At 48.8% G+C, this 18,108-nt stretch overlaps 1 protein-coding gene across 2 annotated transcripts in view; it reads left to right on the plus strand.

Moving 5' to 3' along the window:
* The window catches only part of adcyap1r1b (adenylate cyclase activating polypeptide 1b (pituitary) receptor type I), a 99,346-nt gene that overhangs the window by 72,589 nt on the left and 8,649 nt on the right, over positions 1-18,108 (plus strand). For both annotated transcript variants that reach the window (XM_031785697.1, XM_020499450.2), the window contains exons 12-13: positions 17,591-17,720; positions 17,938-17,979. In XM_031785697.1, coding sequence (XP_031641557.1) covers positions 17,591-17,720; positions 17,938-17,979 — 172 coding nt within the window. The remainder of the gene's footprint in view (positions 1-17,590; positions 17,721-17,937; positions 17,980-18,108) is intronic.

An 18,108-nucleotide genomic window follows, 5' to 3' on the forward strand; every position in this document is an offset into this window, starting at 1 on the left:
AATACAAGACAGCGCAGCTCTCATATGGGTAGCAAATACAAGACAGCGCAGCTCTCATATGGGTAGCAAATACAAGACAGCGCAGCTCTCATATGGGTAGCAAGTACAAGAAAGCGCAGCTCTCATATGGGTAGCAAATACAAGACAGCGCAGCTCTCATATGGGTAGCAAATACAAGACAGCGCAGCTCTCATGTGGGTAGCAAGTACAAGTCAGCGCAGCTCTCATATGGGCAGAAAGTACGAGACAGCGCATCTCTCATATGGGCAGCAAGTACAAGACAGCGCAGCTCTCATGTGGGCAGCAAGTCAGCGCAACCTGAAATAGTCCCTTCACACAGACAGCATGGTGAAGAAGGCGCAACAGAGCAGCTCTCATGTGGGCAGCAAGTATGAGACAGCACAGCTCTCATATGGGCAGCAAGTACGAGATAGCGCAGCTCTCATGTGGGGAGCAAGTACGAGACAGCGAAGCTCTCATATGGGCAGCAAGTACGAGACAGCGCAGATCTCATATTGGCAGCAAGTACGAGACAGCGCATCTCTCATGTGGGCAGCAAGTACGAGACAGCGCAGCTCTCATATGGGCAGCAAGTACGAGACAGCGCAGCTCTCATATGGGCAGCAAGTACGAGACAGCGCAGCTCTCATGTGGGTAGCAAGTACAAGTCAGCGCAGCTCTCATATGGGCAGCAAGTACGAGACAGCGCATCTTTCATATGGGCAGCAAGTACAAGACAGCGCAGCTCTCATGTGGGCAGCAAGTACGAGACAGCGCAGCTCTCATATGGGTAGCAAGTACGAGACAGCGCAGCTCTCATGTGGGTAGCAAGTACAAGTCAGCGCAGCTCTCATATGGGCAGAAAGTACGAGACAGCGCATCTCTCATATTGGCAGCAAGTACAAGACAGCGCAGCTCTCATGTGGGCAGCAAGTACGAGACAGCGCAGCTCTCATATGGGTAGCAAGTACGAGACAGCGCAGCTCTCATATGGGCAGCAAGTACGAGACAGCGAAGCTCTAATATGGGCAGCAAGTACGAGACAGCGCAGCTCTCATATGGGCAGCAAGTACACGACAGCGCAGCTCTCATATGGGTAGCAAGTACAAGACAGCGACGCTCTCATGTGGGTAGGAAGTACAAGACAGCGCAGCTCTCATGTGGGTAGCAAGTACAAGACAGCGCAGCTCTCATGTGGGTAGCAAGTCCAAGACAGCGAAGCTCTCATGTGGGTAGCAAGTACAAGACAGCGCAGCTCTCATGTGGGTAGCAAGTACGAGACAGCGAAGCTCTCATATGGGTAGCATATACAAGACAGCGCAGCTCTCATATGGGTAGCAAGTACAAGAAAGCGCAGCTCTCATATGGGTAGCAAATACAAGACAGCGCAGCTCTCATATGGGTAGCAAGTACAAGTCAGCGCAGCTCTCATATGGGCAGAAAGTACGAGACAGCGCATCTCTCATATGGGCAGCAAGTACAAGACAGCGCAGCTCTCATGTGGGCAGCAAGTACGAGACAGCGCAGCTCTCATATGGGTAGCAAATACAAGACAGCGCAGCTCTCATATGGGTAGCAAGTACAAGAAAGCGCAGCTCTCATATGGGTAGCAAATACAAGACAGCGCAGCTCTCATATGGGTAGCAAGTACAAGTCAGCGCAGCTCTCATATGGGCAGAAAGTACGAGACAGCGCATCTCTCATATGGGCAGCAAGTACAAGACAGCGCAGCTCTCATGTGGGCAGCAAGTACGAGACAGCGCAGCTCTCATATGGGTAGCAAGTACGAGACAGCGCAGCTCTCATATGGGCAGCAAGTACGAGACAGCGAAGCTCTCATATGGGCAGCAAGTACGAGACAGCGCAGATCTCATATTGGCAGCAAGTACGAGACAGCGCATCTCTCATGTGGGCAGCAAGTACGAGACAGCGCAGCTCTCATATGGGCAGCAAGTACGAGACAGCGCAGCTCTCATATGGGCAGCAAGTACGAGACAGCGCAGCTCTCATGTGGGTAGCAAGTACAAGTCAGCGCAGCTCTCATATGGGCAGCAAGTACGAGACAGCGCATCTTTCATATGGGCAGCAAGTACAAGACAGCGCAGCTCTCATGTGGGCAGCAAGTACGAGACAGCGCAGCTCTCATATGGGTAGCAAGTACGAGACAGCGCAGCTCTCATGTGGGTAGCAAGTACAAGTCAGCGCAGCTCTCATATGGGCAGAAAGTACGAGACAGCGCATCTCTCATATGGGCAGCAAGTACAAGACAGCGCAGCTCTCATGTGGGCAGCAAGTACGAGACAGCGCAGCTCTCATATGGGTAGCAAGTACGAGACAGCGCAGCTCTCATATGGGCAGCAAGTACGAGACAGCGAAGCTCTAATATGGGCAGCAAGTACGAGACAGCGAAGCTCTCATGTGGGTAGCAAGTACAAGACAGCGCAGCTCTCATGTGGGTAGCAAGTACAAGACAGCGCAGCTCTCATGTGGGTAGCAAGTCCAAGACAGCGAAGCTCTCATGTGGGTAGCAAGTACAAGACAGCGAAGCTCTCATGTGGGTAGCAAGTACGAGACAGCGAAGCTCTCATGTGGGTAGCAAGTACAAGACAGCGCAGGTCTCATGTGGGTAGCAAATACAAGACAGCGCAGCTCTCATATGGGTAGCAAGTACAAGACAGCGAAGCTCTCATGTGGGTAGCAAGTACAAGACAGCGAAGCTCTCATGTGGGTAGCAAATACAAGACAGCGCAGCTCTCATATGGTTAGCAAATACAAGACAGCGCAGCTCTCATATGGGTAGCAAATACAAGACAGCGCAGCTCTCATATGGGTAGCAAGTACAAGAAAGCGCAGCTCTCATATGGGTAGCAAATACAAGACAGCGCAGCTCTCATATGGGTAGCAAATAAAAGACAGCGCAGCTCTCATGTGGGTAGCAAGTACAAGTCAGCGCAGCTCTCATATGGGCAGAAAGTACGAGACAGCGCATCTCTCATATGGGCAGCAAGTACAAGACAGCGCAGCTCTCATGTGGGCAGCAAGTACGAGACAGCGCAGCTCTCATATGGGTAGCAAGTACGAGACAGCGCAGCTCTCATATGGGCAGCAAGTACGAGACAGCGAAGCTCTCATATGGGCAGCAAGTACGAGACAGCGCAGCTCTCATATGGGCAGCAAGTACACGACAGCGCAGCTCTCATATGGGTAGCAAGTACAAGACAGCGAAGCTCTCATGTGGGTAGCAAGTACAAGACAGCGCAGCTCTCATGTGGGTAGCAAGTACAAGACAGCGCAGCTCTCATGTGGGTAGCAAGTCCAAGACAGCGAAGCTCTCATGTGGGTAGCAAGTACAAGACAGCGAAGCTCTCATGTGGGTAGCAAGTACGAGACAGCGAAGCTCTCATGTGGGTAGCAAGTACAAGACAGTGCAGCTCTCATGTGGGTAGCAAATACAAGACAGCGCAGCTCTCATATGGGTAGCAAGTACAAGACAGCGAAGCTCTCATGTGGGTAGCAAGTACAAGACAGCGAAGCTCTCATGTGGGTAGCAAATACAAGACAGCGCAGCTCTCATATGGGTAGCAAATACAAGACAGCGCAGCTCTCATATGGGTAGCAAATACAAGACAGCGCAGCTCTCATATGGGTAGCAAGTACAAGAAAGCGCAGCTCTCATATGGGTAGCAAATACAAGACAGCGCAGCTCTCATATGGGTAGCAAATACAAGACAGCGCAGCTCTCATGTGGGTAGCAAGTACAAGTCAGCGCAGCTCTCATATGGGCAGAAAGTACGAGACAGCGCATCTCTCATATGGGCAGCAAGTACAAGACAGCGCAGCTCTCATGTGGGCAGCAAGTCAGCGCAACCTGAAATAGTCCCTTCACACAGACAGCATGGTGAAGAAGGCGCAACAGAGCAGCTCTCATGTGGGCAGCAAGTATGAGACAGCACAGCTCTCATATGGGCAGCAAGTACGAGATAGCGCAGCTCTCATGTGGGGAGCAAGTACGAGACAGCGAAGCTCTCATATGGGCAGCAAGTACGAGACAGCGCAGATCTCATATTGGCAGCAAGTACGAGACAGCGCATCTCTCATGTGGGCAGCAAGTACGAGACAGCGCAGCTCTCATATGGGCAGCAAGTACGAGACAGCGCAGCTCTCATATGGGCAGCAAGTACGAGACAGCGCAGCTCTCATGTGGGTAGCAAGTACAAGTCAGCGCAGCTCTCATATGGGCAGCAAGTACGAGACAGCGCATCTTTCATATGGGCAGCAAGTACAAGACAGCGCAGCTCTCATGTGGGCAGCAAGTACGAGACAGCGCAGCTCTCATATGGGTAGCAAGTACGAGACAGCGCAGCTCTCATGTGGGTAGCAAGTACAAGTCAGCGCAGCTCTCATATGGGCAGAAAGTACGAGACAGCGCATCTCTCATATGGGCAGCAAGTACAAGACAGCGCAGCTCTCATGTGGGCAGCAAGTACGAGACAGCGCAGCTCTCATATGGGTAGCAAGTACGAGACAGCGCAGCTCTCATATGGGCAGCAAGTACGAGACAGCGAAGCTCTAATATGGGCAGCAAGTACGAGACAGCGCAGCTCTCATATGGGCAGCAAGTACACGACAGCGCAGCTCTCATATGGGTAGCAAGTACAAGACAGCGACGCTCTCATGTGGGTAGGAAGTACAAGACAGCGCAGCTCTCATGTGGGTAGCAAGTACAAGACAGCGCAGCTCTCATGTGGGTAGCAAGTCCAAGACAGCGAAGCTCTCATGTGGGTAGCAAGTACAAGACAGCGAAGCTCTCATGTGGGTAGCAAGTACGAGACAGCGAAGCTCTCATATGGGTAGCATATACAAGACAGCGCAGCTCTCATATGGGTAGCAAGTACAAGAAAGCGCAGCTCTCATATGGGTAGCAAATACAAGACAGCGCAGCTCTCATATGGGTAGCAAGTACAAGTCAGCGCAGCTCTCATATGGGCAGAAAGTACGAGACAGCGCATCTCTCATATGGGCAGCAAGTACAAGACAGCGCAGCTCTCATGTGGGCAGCAAGTACGAGACAGCGCAGCTCTCATATGGGTAGCAAATACAAGACAGCGCAGCTCTCATATGGGTAGCAAGTACAAGAAAGCGCAGCTCTCATATGGGTAGCAAATACAAGACAGCGCAGCTCTCATATGGGTAGCAAGTACAAGTCAGCGCAGCTCTCATATGGGCAGAAAGTACGAGACAGCGCATCTCTCATATGGGCAGCAAGTACAAGACAGCGCAGCTCTCATGTGGGCAGCAAGTACGAGACAGCGCAGCTCTCATATGGGTAGCAAGTACGAGACAGCGCAGCTCTCATATGGGCAGCAAGTACGAGACAGCGAAGCTCTCATATGGGCAGCAAGTACGAGACAGCGCAGCTCTCATATGGGCAGCAAGTACACGACAGCGCAGCTCTCATATGGGTAGCAAGTACAAGACAGCGAAGCTCTCATGTGGGTAGCAAGTACAAGACAGCGCAGCTCTCATGTGGGTAGCAAGTACAAGACAGCGCAGCTCTCATGTGGGTAGCAAGTCCAAGACAGCGAAGCTCTCATGTGGGTAGCAAGTACAAGACAGCGAAGCTCTCATGTGGGTAGCAAGTACGAGACAGCGAAGCTCTCATGTGGGTAGCAAGTACAAGACAGTGCAGCTCTCATGTGGGTAGCAAATACAAGACAGCGCAGCTCTCATATGGGTAGCAAGTACAAGACAGCGAAGCTCTCATGTGGGTAGCAAGTACAAGACAGCGAAGCTCTCATGTGGGTAGCAAATACAAGACAGCGCAGCTCTCATATGGGTAGCAAATACAAGACAGCGCAGCTCTCATATGGGTAGCAAATACAAGACAGCGCAGCTCTCATATGGGTAGCAAGTACAAGAAAGCGCAGCTCTCATATGGGTAGCAAATACAAGACAGCGCAGCTCTCATATGGGTAGCAAATACAAGACAGCGCAGCTCTCATGTGGGTAGCAAGTACAAGTCAGCGCAGCTCTCATATGGGCAGAAAGTACGAGACAGCGCATCTCTCATATGGGCAGCAAGTACAAGACAGCGCAGCTCTCATGTGGGTAGCAAGTCCAAGACAGCGAAGCTCTCATGTGGGTAGCAAGTACAAGACAGCGAAGCTCTCATGTGGGTAGCAAGTACGAGACAGCGAAGCTCTCATATGGGTAGCAAATACAAGACAGCGCAGCTCTCATATGGGTAGCAAGTACAAGAAAGCGCAGCTCTCATATGGGTAGCAAATACAAGACAGCGCAGCTCTCATATGGGTAGCAAATAAAAGACAGCGCAGCTCTCATGTGGGTAGCAAGTACAAGTCAGCGCAGCTCTCATATGGGCAGAAAGTACGAGACAGCGCATCTCTCATATGGGCAGCAAGTACAAGACAGCGCAGCTCTCATGTGGGCAGCAAGTCCAAGACAGCGAAGCTCTCATGTGGGTAGCAAGTACAAGACAGCGAAGCTCTCATGTGGGTAGCAAGTACGAGACAGCGAAGCTCTCATATGGGTAGCAAATACAAGACAGCGCAGCTCTCATATGGGTAGCAAGTACAAGAAAGCGCAGCTCTCATATGGGTAGCAAATACAAGACAGCGCAGCTCTCATATGGGTAGCAAATAAAAGACAGCGCAGCTCTCATGTGGGTAGCAAGTACAAGTCAGCGCAGCTCTCATATGGGCAGAAAGTACGAGACAGCGCATCTCTCATATGGGCAGCAAGTACAAGACAGCGCAGCTCTCATGTGGGCAGCAAGTACGAGACAGCGCAGCTCTCATATGGGTAGCAAGTACGAGACAGCGCAGCTCTCATATGGGCAGCAAGTACGAGACAGCGAAGCTCTCATATGGGCAGCAAGTACAAGACAGCGCAGCTCTCATATGGGCAGCAAGTACACGACAGCGCAGCTCTCATATGGGTAGCAAGTACAAGACAGCGAAGCTCTCATGTGGGTAGCAAGTACAAGACAGCGCAGCTCTCATGTGGGTAGCAAGTACAAGACAGCGCAGCTCTCATGTGGGTAGCAAGTCCAAGACAGCGAAGCTCTCATGTGGGTAGCAAGTACAAGACAGCGAAGCTCTCATGTGGGTAGCAAGTACGAGACAGCGAAGCTCTCATGTGGGTAGCAAGTACAAGACAGTGCAGCTCTCATGTGGGTAGCAAATACAAGACAGCGCAGCTCTCATATGGGTAGCAAGTACAAGACAGCGAAGCTCTCATGTGGGTAGCAAGTACAAGACAGCGAAGCTCTCATGTGGGTAGCAAATACAAGACAGCGCAGCTCTCATATGGGTAGCAAATACAAGACAGCGCAGCTCTCATATGGGTAGCAAATACAAGACAGCGCAGCTCTCATATGGGTAGCAAGTACAAGAAAGCGCAGCTCTCATATGGGTAGCAAATACAAGACAGCGCAGCTCTCATATGGGTAGCAAATACAAGACAGCGCAGCTCTCATGTGGGTAGCAAGTACAAGTCAGCGCAGCTCTCATATGGGCAGAAAGTACGAGACAGCGCATCTCTCATATGGGCAGCAAGTACAAGACAGCGCAGCTCTCATGTGGGCAGCAAGTCAGCGCAACCTGAAATAGTCCCTTCACACAGACAGCATGGTGAAGAAGGCGCAACAGAGCAGCTCTCATGTGGGCAGCAAGTATGAGACAGCACAGCTCTCATATGGGCAGCAAGTACGAGATAGCGCAGCTCTCATGTGGGGAGCAAGTACGAGACAGCGAAGCTCTCATATGGGCAGCAAGTACGAGACAGCGCAGATCTCATATTGGCAGCAAGTACGAGACAGCGCATCTCTCATGTGGGCAGCAAGTACGAGACAGCGCAGCTCTCATATGGGCAGCAAGTACGAGACAGCGCAGCTCTCATATGGGCAGCAAGTACGAGACAGCGCAGCTCTCATGTGGGTAGCAAGTACAAGTCAGCGCAGCTCTCATATGGGCAGCAAGTACGAGACAGCGCATCGTTCATATGGGCAGCAAGTACAAGACAGCGCAGCTCTCATGTGGGCAGCAAGTACGAGACAGCGCAGCTCTCATATGGGTAGCAAGTACGAGACAGCGCAGCTCTCATGTGGGTAGCAAGTACAAGTCAGCGCAGCTCTCATATGGGCAGAAAGTACGAGACAGCACATCTCTCATATGGGCAGCAAGTACAAGACAGCGCAGCTCTCATGTGGGCAGCAAGTACGAGACAGCGCAGCTCTCATATGGGTAGCAAGTACGAGACAGCGCAGCTCTCATATGGGCAGCAAGTACGAGACAGCGAAGCTCTAATATGGGCAGCAAGTACGAGACAGCGCAGCTCTCATATGGGCAGCAAGTACACGACAGCGCAGCTCTCATATGGGTAGCAAGTACAAGACAGCGAAGCTCTCATGTGGGTAGGAAGTACAAGACAGCGCAGCTGTCATGTGGGTAGCAAGTACAAGACAGCGCAGCTCTCATGTGGGTAGCAAGTCCAAGACAGCGAAGCTCTCATGTGGGTAGCAAGTACAAGACAGTGAAGCTCTCATGTGGGTAGCAAGTACGAGACAGCGAAGCTCTCATGTGGGTAGCAAGTACAAGACAGCGCAGCTCTCATGTGGGTAGCAAATACAAGACAGCGCAGCTCTCATATGGGTAGCAAGTACAAGACAGCGAAGCTCTCATGTGGGTAGCAAGTACAAGACAGCGAAGCTCTCATGTGGGTAGCAAATACAAGACAGCGCAGCTCTCATATGGTTAGCAAATACAAGACAGCGCAGCTCTCATATGGGTAGCAAATACAAGACAGCGCAGCTCTCATATGGGTAGCAAATAAAAGACAGCGCAGCTCTCATGTGGGTAGCAAGTACAAGTCAGCGCAGCTCTCATATGGGCAGAAAGTACGAGACAGCGCATCTCTCATATAGGCAGCAAGTACAAGACAGCGCAGCTCTCATGTGGGCAGCAAGTACGAGACAGCGCAGCTCTCATATGGGTAGCAAGTACGAGACAGCGCAGCTCTCATATGGGCAGCAAGTACGAGACAGCGAAGCTCTCATATGGGCAGCAAGTACGAGACAGCGCAGCTCTCATATGGGCAGCAAGTACACGACAGCACAGCTCTCATATGGGTAGCAAGTACAAGACAGCGAAGCTCTCATGTGGGTAGCAAGTACAAGACAGCGCAGCTCTCATGTGGGTAGCAAGTACAAGACAGCGCAGCTCTCATGTGGGTAGCAAGTCCAAGACAGCGAAGCTCTCATGTGGGTAGCAAGTACAAGACAGCGAAGCTCTCATGTGGGTAGCAAGTACGAGACAGCGAAGCTCTCATGTGGGTAGCAAGTACAAGACAGCGCAGCTCTCATGTGGGTAGCAAATACAAGACAGCGCAGCTCTCATATGGGTAGCAAGTACAAGACAGCGAAGCTCTCATGTGGGTAGCAAGTACAGGACAGCGAAGCTCTCATGTGGGTAGCAAATACAAGACAGCGCAGCTCTCATATGGGTAGCAAATACAAGACAGCGCAGCTCTCATATGGGTAGCAAATACAAGACAGCGCAGCTCTCATATGGGTAGCAAGTACAAGAAAGCGCAGCTCTCATATGGGTAGCAAATACAAGACAGCGCAGCTCTCATATGGGTAGCAAATACAAGACAGCGCAGCTCTCATATGGGTAGCAAGTACAAGAAAGCGCAGCTCTCATATGGGTAGCAAATACAAGACAGCGCAGCTCTCATATGGGTAGCAAATACAAGACAGCGCAGCTCTCATGTGGGTAGCAAGTACAAGTCAGCGCAGCTCTCATATGGGCAGAAAGTACGAGACAGCGCATCTCTCATATGGGCAGCAAGTACAAGACAGCGCAGCTCTCATGTGGGCAGCAAGTCAGCGCAACCTGAAATAGTCCCTTCACACAGACAGCATGGTGAAGAAGGCGCAACAGAGCAGCTCTCATGTGGGCAGCAAGTATGAGACAGCACAGCTCTCATATGGGCAGCAAGTACGAGATAGCGCAGCTCTCATGTGGGGAGCAAGTACGAGACAGCGAAGCTCTCATATGGGCAGCAAGTACGAGACAGCGCAGATCTCATATTGGCAGCAAGTACGAGACAGCGCATCTCTCATGTGGGCAGCAAGTACGAGACAGCGCAGCTCTCATATGGGCAGCAAGTACGAGACAGCGCAGCTCTCATATGGGCAGCAAGTACGAGACAGCGCAGCTCTCATGTGGGTAGCAAGTACAAGTCAGCGCAGCTCTCATATGGGCAGCAAGTACGAGACAGCGCATCGTTCATATGGGCAGCAAGTACAAGACAGCGCAGCTCTCATGTGGGCAGCAAGTACGAGACAGCGCAGCTCTCATATGGGTAGCAAGTACGAGACAGCGCAGCTCTCATGTGGGTAGCAAGTACAAGTCAGCGCAGCTCTCATATGGGCAGAAAGTACGAGACAGCACATCTCTCATATGGGCAGCAAGTACAAGACAGCGCAGCTCTCATGTGGGCAGCAAGTACGAGACAGCGCAGCTCTCATATGGGTAGCAAGTACGAGACAGCGCAGCTCTCATATGGGCAGCAAGTACGAGACAGCGAAGCTCTAATATGGGCAGCAAGTACGAGACAGCGCAGCTCTCATATGGGCAGCAAGTACACGACAGCGCAGCTCTCATATGGGTAGCAAGTACAAGACAGCGAAGCTCTCATGTGGGTAGGAAGTACAAGACAGCGCAGCTCTCATGTGGGTAGCAAGTCCAAGACAGCGAAGCTCTCATGTGGGTAGCAAGTACAAGACAGTGAAGCTCTCATGTGGGTAGCAAGTACGAGACAGCGAAGCTCTCATGTGGGTAGCAAGTACAAGACAGCGCAGCTCTCATGTGGGTAGCAAATACAAGACAGCGCAGCTCTCATATGGGTAGCAAGTACAAGACAGCGAAGCTCTCATGTGGGTAGCAAGTACAAGACAGCGAAGCTCTCATGTGGGTAGCAAATACAAGACAGCGCAGCTCTCATATGGTTAGCAAATACAAGACAGCGCAGCTCTCATATGGGTAGCAAATACAAGACAGCGCAGCTCTCATATGGGTAGCAAATAAAAGACAGCGCAGCTCTCATGTGGGTAGCAAGTACAAGTCAGCGCAGCTCTCATATGGGCAGAAAGTACGAGACAGCGCATCTCTCATATAGGCAGCAAGTACAAGACAGCGCAGCTCTCATGTGGGCAGCAAGTACGAGACAGCGCAGCTCTCATATGGGTAGCAAGTACGAGACAGCGCAGCTCTCATATGGGCAGCAAGTACGAGACAGCGAAGCTCTCATATGGGCAGCAAGTACGAGACAGCGCAGCTCTCATATGGGCAGCAAGTACACGACAGCGCAGCTCTCATATGGGTAGCAAGTACAAGACAGCGAAGCTCTCATGTGGGTAGCAAGTACAAGACAGCGCAGCTCTCATGTGGGTAGCAAGTACAAGACAGCGCAGCTCTCATGTGGGTAGCAAGTCCAAGACAGCGAAGCTCTCATGTGGGTAGCAAGTACAAGACAGCGAAGCTCTCATGTGGGTAGCAAGTACGAGACAGCGAAGCTCTCATGTGGGTAGCAAGTACAAGACAGCGCAGCTCTCATGTGGGTAGCAAATACAAGACAGCGCAGCTCTCATATGGGTAGCAAGTACAAGACAGCGAAGCTCTCATGTGGGTAGCAAGTACAAGACAGCGAAGCTCTCATGTGGGTAGCAAATACAAGACAGCGCAGCTCTCATATGGGTAGCAAATACAAGACAGCGCAGCTCTCATATGGGTAGCAAATACAAGACAGCGCAGCTCTCATATGGGTAGCAAGTACAAGAAAGCGCAGCTCTCATATGGGTAGCAAATACAAGACAGCGCAGCTCTCATATGGGTAGCAAGTACGAGACAGCGCAGCTCTCATATGGGCAGCAAGTACGAGACAGCGAAGCTCTAATATGGGCAGCAAGTACGAGACAGCGCAGCTCTCATATGGGCAGCAAGTACACGACAGCGCAGCTCTCATATGGGTAGCAAGTACAAGACAGCGAAGCTCTCATGTGGGTAGGAAGTACAAGACAGCGCAGCTGTCATGTGGGTAGCAAGTACAAGACAGCGCAGCTCTCATGTGGGTAGCAAGTCCAAGACAGCGAAGCTCTCATGTGGGTAGCAAGTACAAGACAGTGAAGCTCTCATGTGGGTAGCAAGTACGAGACAGCGAAGCTCTCATGTGGGTAGCAAGTACAAGACAGCGCAGCTCTCATGTGGGTAGCAAATACAAGACAGCGCAGCTCTCATATGGGTAGCAAGTACAAGACAGCGAAGCTCTCATGTGGGTAGCAAGTACAAGACAGCGAAGCTCTCATGTGGGTAGCAAATACAAGACAGCGCAGCTCTCATATGGTTAGCAAATACAAGACAGCGCAGCTCTCATATGGGTAGCAAATACAAGACAGCGCAGCTCTCATATGGGTAGCAAATAAAAGACAGCGCAGCTCTCATGTGGGTAGCAAGTACAAGTCAGCGCAGCTCTCATATGGGCAGAAAGTACGAGACAGCGCATCTCTCATATAGGCAGCAAGTACAAGACAGCGCAGCTCTCATGTGGGCAGCAAGTACGAGACAGCGCAGCTCTCATATGGGTAGCAAGTACGAGACAGCGCAGCTCTCATATGGGCAGCAAGTACGAGACAGCGAAGCTCTCATATGGGCAGCAAGTACGAGACAGCGCAGCTCTCATATGGGCAGCAAGTACACGACAGCGCAGCTCTCATATGGGTAGCAAGTACAAGACAGCGAAGCTCTCATGTGGGTAGCAAGTACAAGACAGCGCAGCTCTCATGTGGGTAGCAAGTACAAGACAGCGCAGCTCTCATGTGGGTAGCAAGTCCAAGACAGCGAAGCTCTCATGTGGGTAGCAAGTACAAGACAGCGAAGCTCTCATGTGGGTAGCAAGTACGAGACAGCGAAGCTCTCATGTGGGTAGCAAGTACAAGACAGCGCAGCTCTCATGTGGGTAGCAAATACAAGACAGCGCAGCTCTCATATGGGTAGCAAGTACAAGACAGCGAAGCTCTCATGTGGGTAGCAAGTACAAGACAGCGAAGCTCTCATGTGGGTAGCAAATACAAGACAGCGCAGCTCTCATATGGGTAGCAAATACAAGACAGCGCAGCTCTCATATGGGTAGCAAATACAAGACAGCGCAGCTCTCATATGGGTAGCAAGTACAAGAAAGCGCAGCTCTCATATGGGTAGCAAATACAAGACAGCGCAGCTCTCATATGGGTAGCAAATACAAGACAGCGCAGCTCTCATATGGGTAGCAAGTACAAGAAAGCGCTGCTCTCATATGGGTAGCAAGTACAAGAAAGTGCAGCTCTCATATGGGTAGCAAGTACAAGAAAGCGCAGCTCTCATATGGGTAGCAAGAAATGTTATTTGTGATGCACCAATGTGACCGTTTTTGCCGATACCGATATCCAATATTTTCCTTGCCAAAAAACCCGATACCAATAACTGTCTAGTACAATCTAGTACAGTTAAATAGTTAACTCACACACATGGACGCAGCAGTCTAAGGCACTGCATCTAGGTGCAAGAGGCGTCACTACAGTCCCTGTTTCGAATCCAGGCTGTATCACATCCAGCCGTGATTGGGAGTCCCATAGGGTGGCGCACAATTGTCCCAACGTCGTCCAGGTTTGGCTGGGGTAGGCTGTCTTTGTAAATAAGAATTTGTTCTTAACTGACTTGCCTAGTTAAATAAAGGTTGTATGTATGTCCCCATTACCAGTAAAACATTATCAAAACCTATTTCTTTCACTTACTTGCTGTGCTGTTTCTTGTTCATTTGCTCAGTCATTTCATTCTCACCCAGGATTTCTATGGAACGCTGTTTGGGTCTTTGCATGTCAAAAAAGATACACGTTAAATAACACTATTTGACGTGTCAAATAAGCTTGTTGACCAATCAGGACCTGAATATTTCTGCACGTCACATAATAATTTAACGCTTTCATACATTTTTTACGTAGTTATTACACATTGATTACACTCGTATTTCATATGTCACAACGATTCATCGATACGTATGCTATGATGCTGGTAAAGTTGTCTCGCGCACGTACAGTGATGGTCGTAAAAAAAGCTAGCTAGCTCATGGATGCAAACAATGTTCTTCCCCAAAAACAAAGCAAAACAACATAATATGTTGCAGTAGCTATCGTTAGCTAGCTCACTATCTCGCTAGGTGTCATCATCTAAAATAACCCTAATTTATAATACAGTTCTTATTTGATTAATGGTGGTTGGAACCATCTATGTGAAGCTAGCCACAATGAGGATTAGCCACAATAGTAGACTATGCGGTTAGCCTTCAAAATAAAATATGTAATTGACAGTGATGCATATGAATACAAATAGTAGAATTATGCAATAATTTAATAGATCATGCTAAATGAGGTTGGAATGTTGTTATATAAAATCAAGAAAAGACAATGATTTGTTATTTTGACAAAAATCTGTTGAAATCACACTGGATTTATTATACTTTAGAATTGCATTGGGGGCATACTTATTTCACTGTACAGCTTTACCTATGGAATGTGGATCAATGACATGGGGTATCAGTCTACTCAGTGACACCCAGAGAACATTAGCATTGTGGCGCTTATTGTGGGACTCTGAAACAGCTGTGAATTTATATTTATTGTCAACCTGTGTGTATTGAACATGCTTTGGAGTCTGATAACTCTTAGGAGGACATTGGGGAAAATTATATTGGGTATTGAGTAGACTGTTACCCCATTTCATTGATCCCCAATCCTTAGGTAAAGCTGTACAGTGCAATATGAATGTCAATACACACAAAAGGCTGACTAGGGAGGTGATTTCACACAGTCACAGTACCTGCAATAAGAGCTACAATGCTAATATCTGCGTCAACTCTTCACAGTTGTGTTCTGTGGGTGTCACCGAGTAGACCTGATTTCATTGCTTCACAGTCCAACTTTGCTTAACATTATCTAGTCTAAATATGGCATGATTCCACCAATTGTAACCGTCTGCATCACTTTCAAAGAGGTCATTTTATTTTGAAGGCAAACCGCAAATTCCACTATTGTGCCTAATCCTTATCGTGGCTAGCTTCACAACACATCACCCGGTCAGGTCGAGCTTCACTAGCCAGATGAAGCTAGCTGGCTGCTTATAATGTTAGCTTTGGGCAACAGGGTTAAGTAGCTGGCTAGCTATTTATTTTCATGAACTGTAGTTCAATTTCAATAGGAGAAAAACAAGTGGCTGCCTAGCTAATACTTACCCACAAGGATTCCTAAATCATTGCTAAGAATAGTGAAAATGACTGCAGTTTCTACTGGTCATTGTTTTCAGGCAGGTTGTATTGGTGCTAGCTAGGGACCAAGCTAAAGCTAGTTAGTTACCCCAGAAGTTGCGATTGAAAAATGAATGCTTTATTACCAACACTGTATTGTAAACACATCGTTCGGTGTTTGCTTGTTTCCAGACTTTTTTTGTACAGCTTTGACAGTGCTACTGATAGTAGTGGTGGCGCTTGGCTTGCACGTGCAAATTCAGAACACACAACATTCTATTATAGAACTGTGTTATTTGACGTGTCAAATTAAAAGCTTATTTAACGCGTGAAATAGTGTTATTGTCAAACACTGTTATTTGATGTGTATCTTTTTTGAAATGCAAAGACCATAGAATGTCATTGTAAGGGTTTTATTCTGGTGAAAGAGAGGACCAAAATGCAGCGTGGTGATGATTCATGTTTGTTTAATAAAGGAAAACTATACATGAATAAACTACAAAACAATGAAATGTGAGAACTCAAAACAGCCCTATCTGGTGCAAAACACAGAGACAGGAACAATCACCCACAAACACACAGTGAAACCCAGGCTACCTAAATATGGTTCCCAATCAGAGACAATGACTAACACCTGCCTCTGATTGAGAACCATATCAGGCCAGACATAGAAATAGACAAACAAGACAATAAACATAGAATGCCCAACCAGATCACACCCTGACCAACCAAAACATAGAAACATACAAAGCAAACTATGGTCAGGGTGTGACAGTCATGCGTTCCATAGAATGTCGTGAAGCTAATAGCAGTGAAGCTATTACTGTGTAGCTCCAGTAGGGCAACATCTGAACAATAGCGCACTTGGTAACGTTAGTGTGTACCGGTGCTCGACCTATCGCGAAACCAACATCACCCACTGAAGAGAACGGTTGATTGTCAAGGGCAATGAATTCCATTATCTTGGCGTTAATGGATTTCGCCTTTGACTTGTCTCGACTAAAATGTTCTTGCTCTTTCAAATGACTGTTCAACTTGTTGACTGCTCGATCCACACTGCAGACATTGTGGGTTAGGAATGCTGTGTTGCACGTGTAGCACGTAATTTTATGTGGCGTCATTACGTCATGTCCCTACTTATTTAGGTGTGCTCGTCAGCTTTGACATCGGTTTTTCACATCAGTGTTAAACTACACATCGGTCCTATACTGATGTTGGCATTTTTAGATGATATCAGACGATTCAGATATGTTCACCGATATATCGTGCATCCCTAAATGTTATATCGCTATTTCGACATGCATTGGCAAGAGACATGCTTTTATTGTGCAACCTGTGGATTACAGAATAAAATGAGGAACTGTCATGTGAGACAGGATTTTGGGTTTCAGTGGGATTGGGACTGGATAGGAAAATAGCCTAGGCTTTAGGACAGGAAAATATAGAATTTTCCCTAATGCCTCTGAATTGTTAACAAACGTCATGTCTGTGACAGAGTCTATGTAGTGAATTGTGCATAGGCCTACCAAATGTGTGACTGTCTGAAGATTCACAATGACAGCTCGCCTAGCCTGTAGGTCTACTGTAGGGGTTTCTTGTAGGGTTTATTGACTAGATTTGGGTTGCGTGTGCAGCCCGGCGGTGTCAATCATACGTGCGCTTTGAATTTATGACGACTTTGTGTGAAGTACATAATCTAGGCTCAAGGCTTCCATGATATAACCTGTTCGGTGTGCTATTAAATGTTTTGCTAATGTTTTGCTAATCTGATGCTGCACATGAAAGGGAAAGGGAAAGGATACCTAGTCAGTTGTACAACTGAATGCCGTCAACCGAAATGTGTGTTCCTCATTTAACCCAACCCCTCTGAACCCAACCCCTCTGAACCCAACCCCTCTGCCTTAATTGATGTCCACGTCATAGGCACCTGGGGAGCAGTTGTTGTTGGGGGTTAACTGTAGGGCCTGCATTAGTGCCACATTGGGGGAAAATGTTGTAATTTCCCGGGTCTTGTCATTTAATTTTTGGGAAAAATGTGAAGAGTGTTCTTGGGACAGTCCCGGGATCCCGGTTACCCATGTTAATTCCTAGTCATGAATATGTTGGTCCACTGTTGATGATGTCATGAGTATATTGGTCCACTTTGATGATGTCTGAATCTAGTGACCCACTGTTGATGATGTCATGAGTATGTTGGTCCACTGTAATATGCGTTGTGTTGTTTGATTGGCAGGCGTCTGGCGCGTTCCACCCTGCTCTTGATCCCTCTGTTTGGGATCCACTACACTGTGTTCGCCTTCTCACCCGAAGACGTCAGCAAGAGGGAGAGGCTGGTGTTTGAGTTAGGCCTAGGCTCCTTCCAGGTGTGTGTGTGTGTGTGTGTGTGTGTGTGTGTGTGTGTGTCTGTGTGTGTGTGTGTGTGTGTGTGTGTGTCTGCGTGTGTGTGTGTCTGCGTGTGTGTGTCTGCGTGTGTGTGTCTGCGTGTGTGTGCCTGCGTGTGTGTATGTGCTTTCTGATGTGTGACAATGTACATTCCTGTGCATACAGTTTTCTCTGCTTGTGTTCTTTGTGTCCATGTAGGGCTTCGTTGTGGCTGTTCTCTACTGCTTTCTGAATGGAGAGGTAAGCTCTCTTTTAAACCAACCACTTGTTGCTTTAGGCACTGATAAATACAGCATCTCTATATCGAGATCGAGAGAGAGAGGCATGCTGAGTCTTTCCAGCGAGGTCCATTAATAATGACCTTGTGAA

The sequence above is a fragment of the Oncorhynchus kisutch genome, linkage group LG13, assembly GCF_002021735.2.
Source record: "Oncorhynchus kisutch isolate 150728-3 linkage group LG13, Okis_V2, whole genome shotgun sequence".
NCBI lineage: Eukaryota > Metazoa > Chordata > Actinopteri > Salmoniformes > Salmonidae > Oncorhynchus > Oncorhynchus kisutch.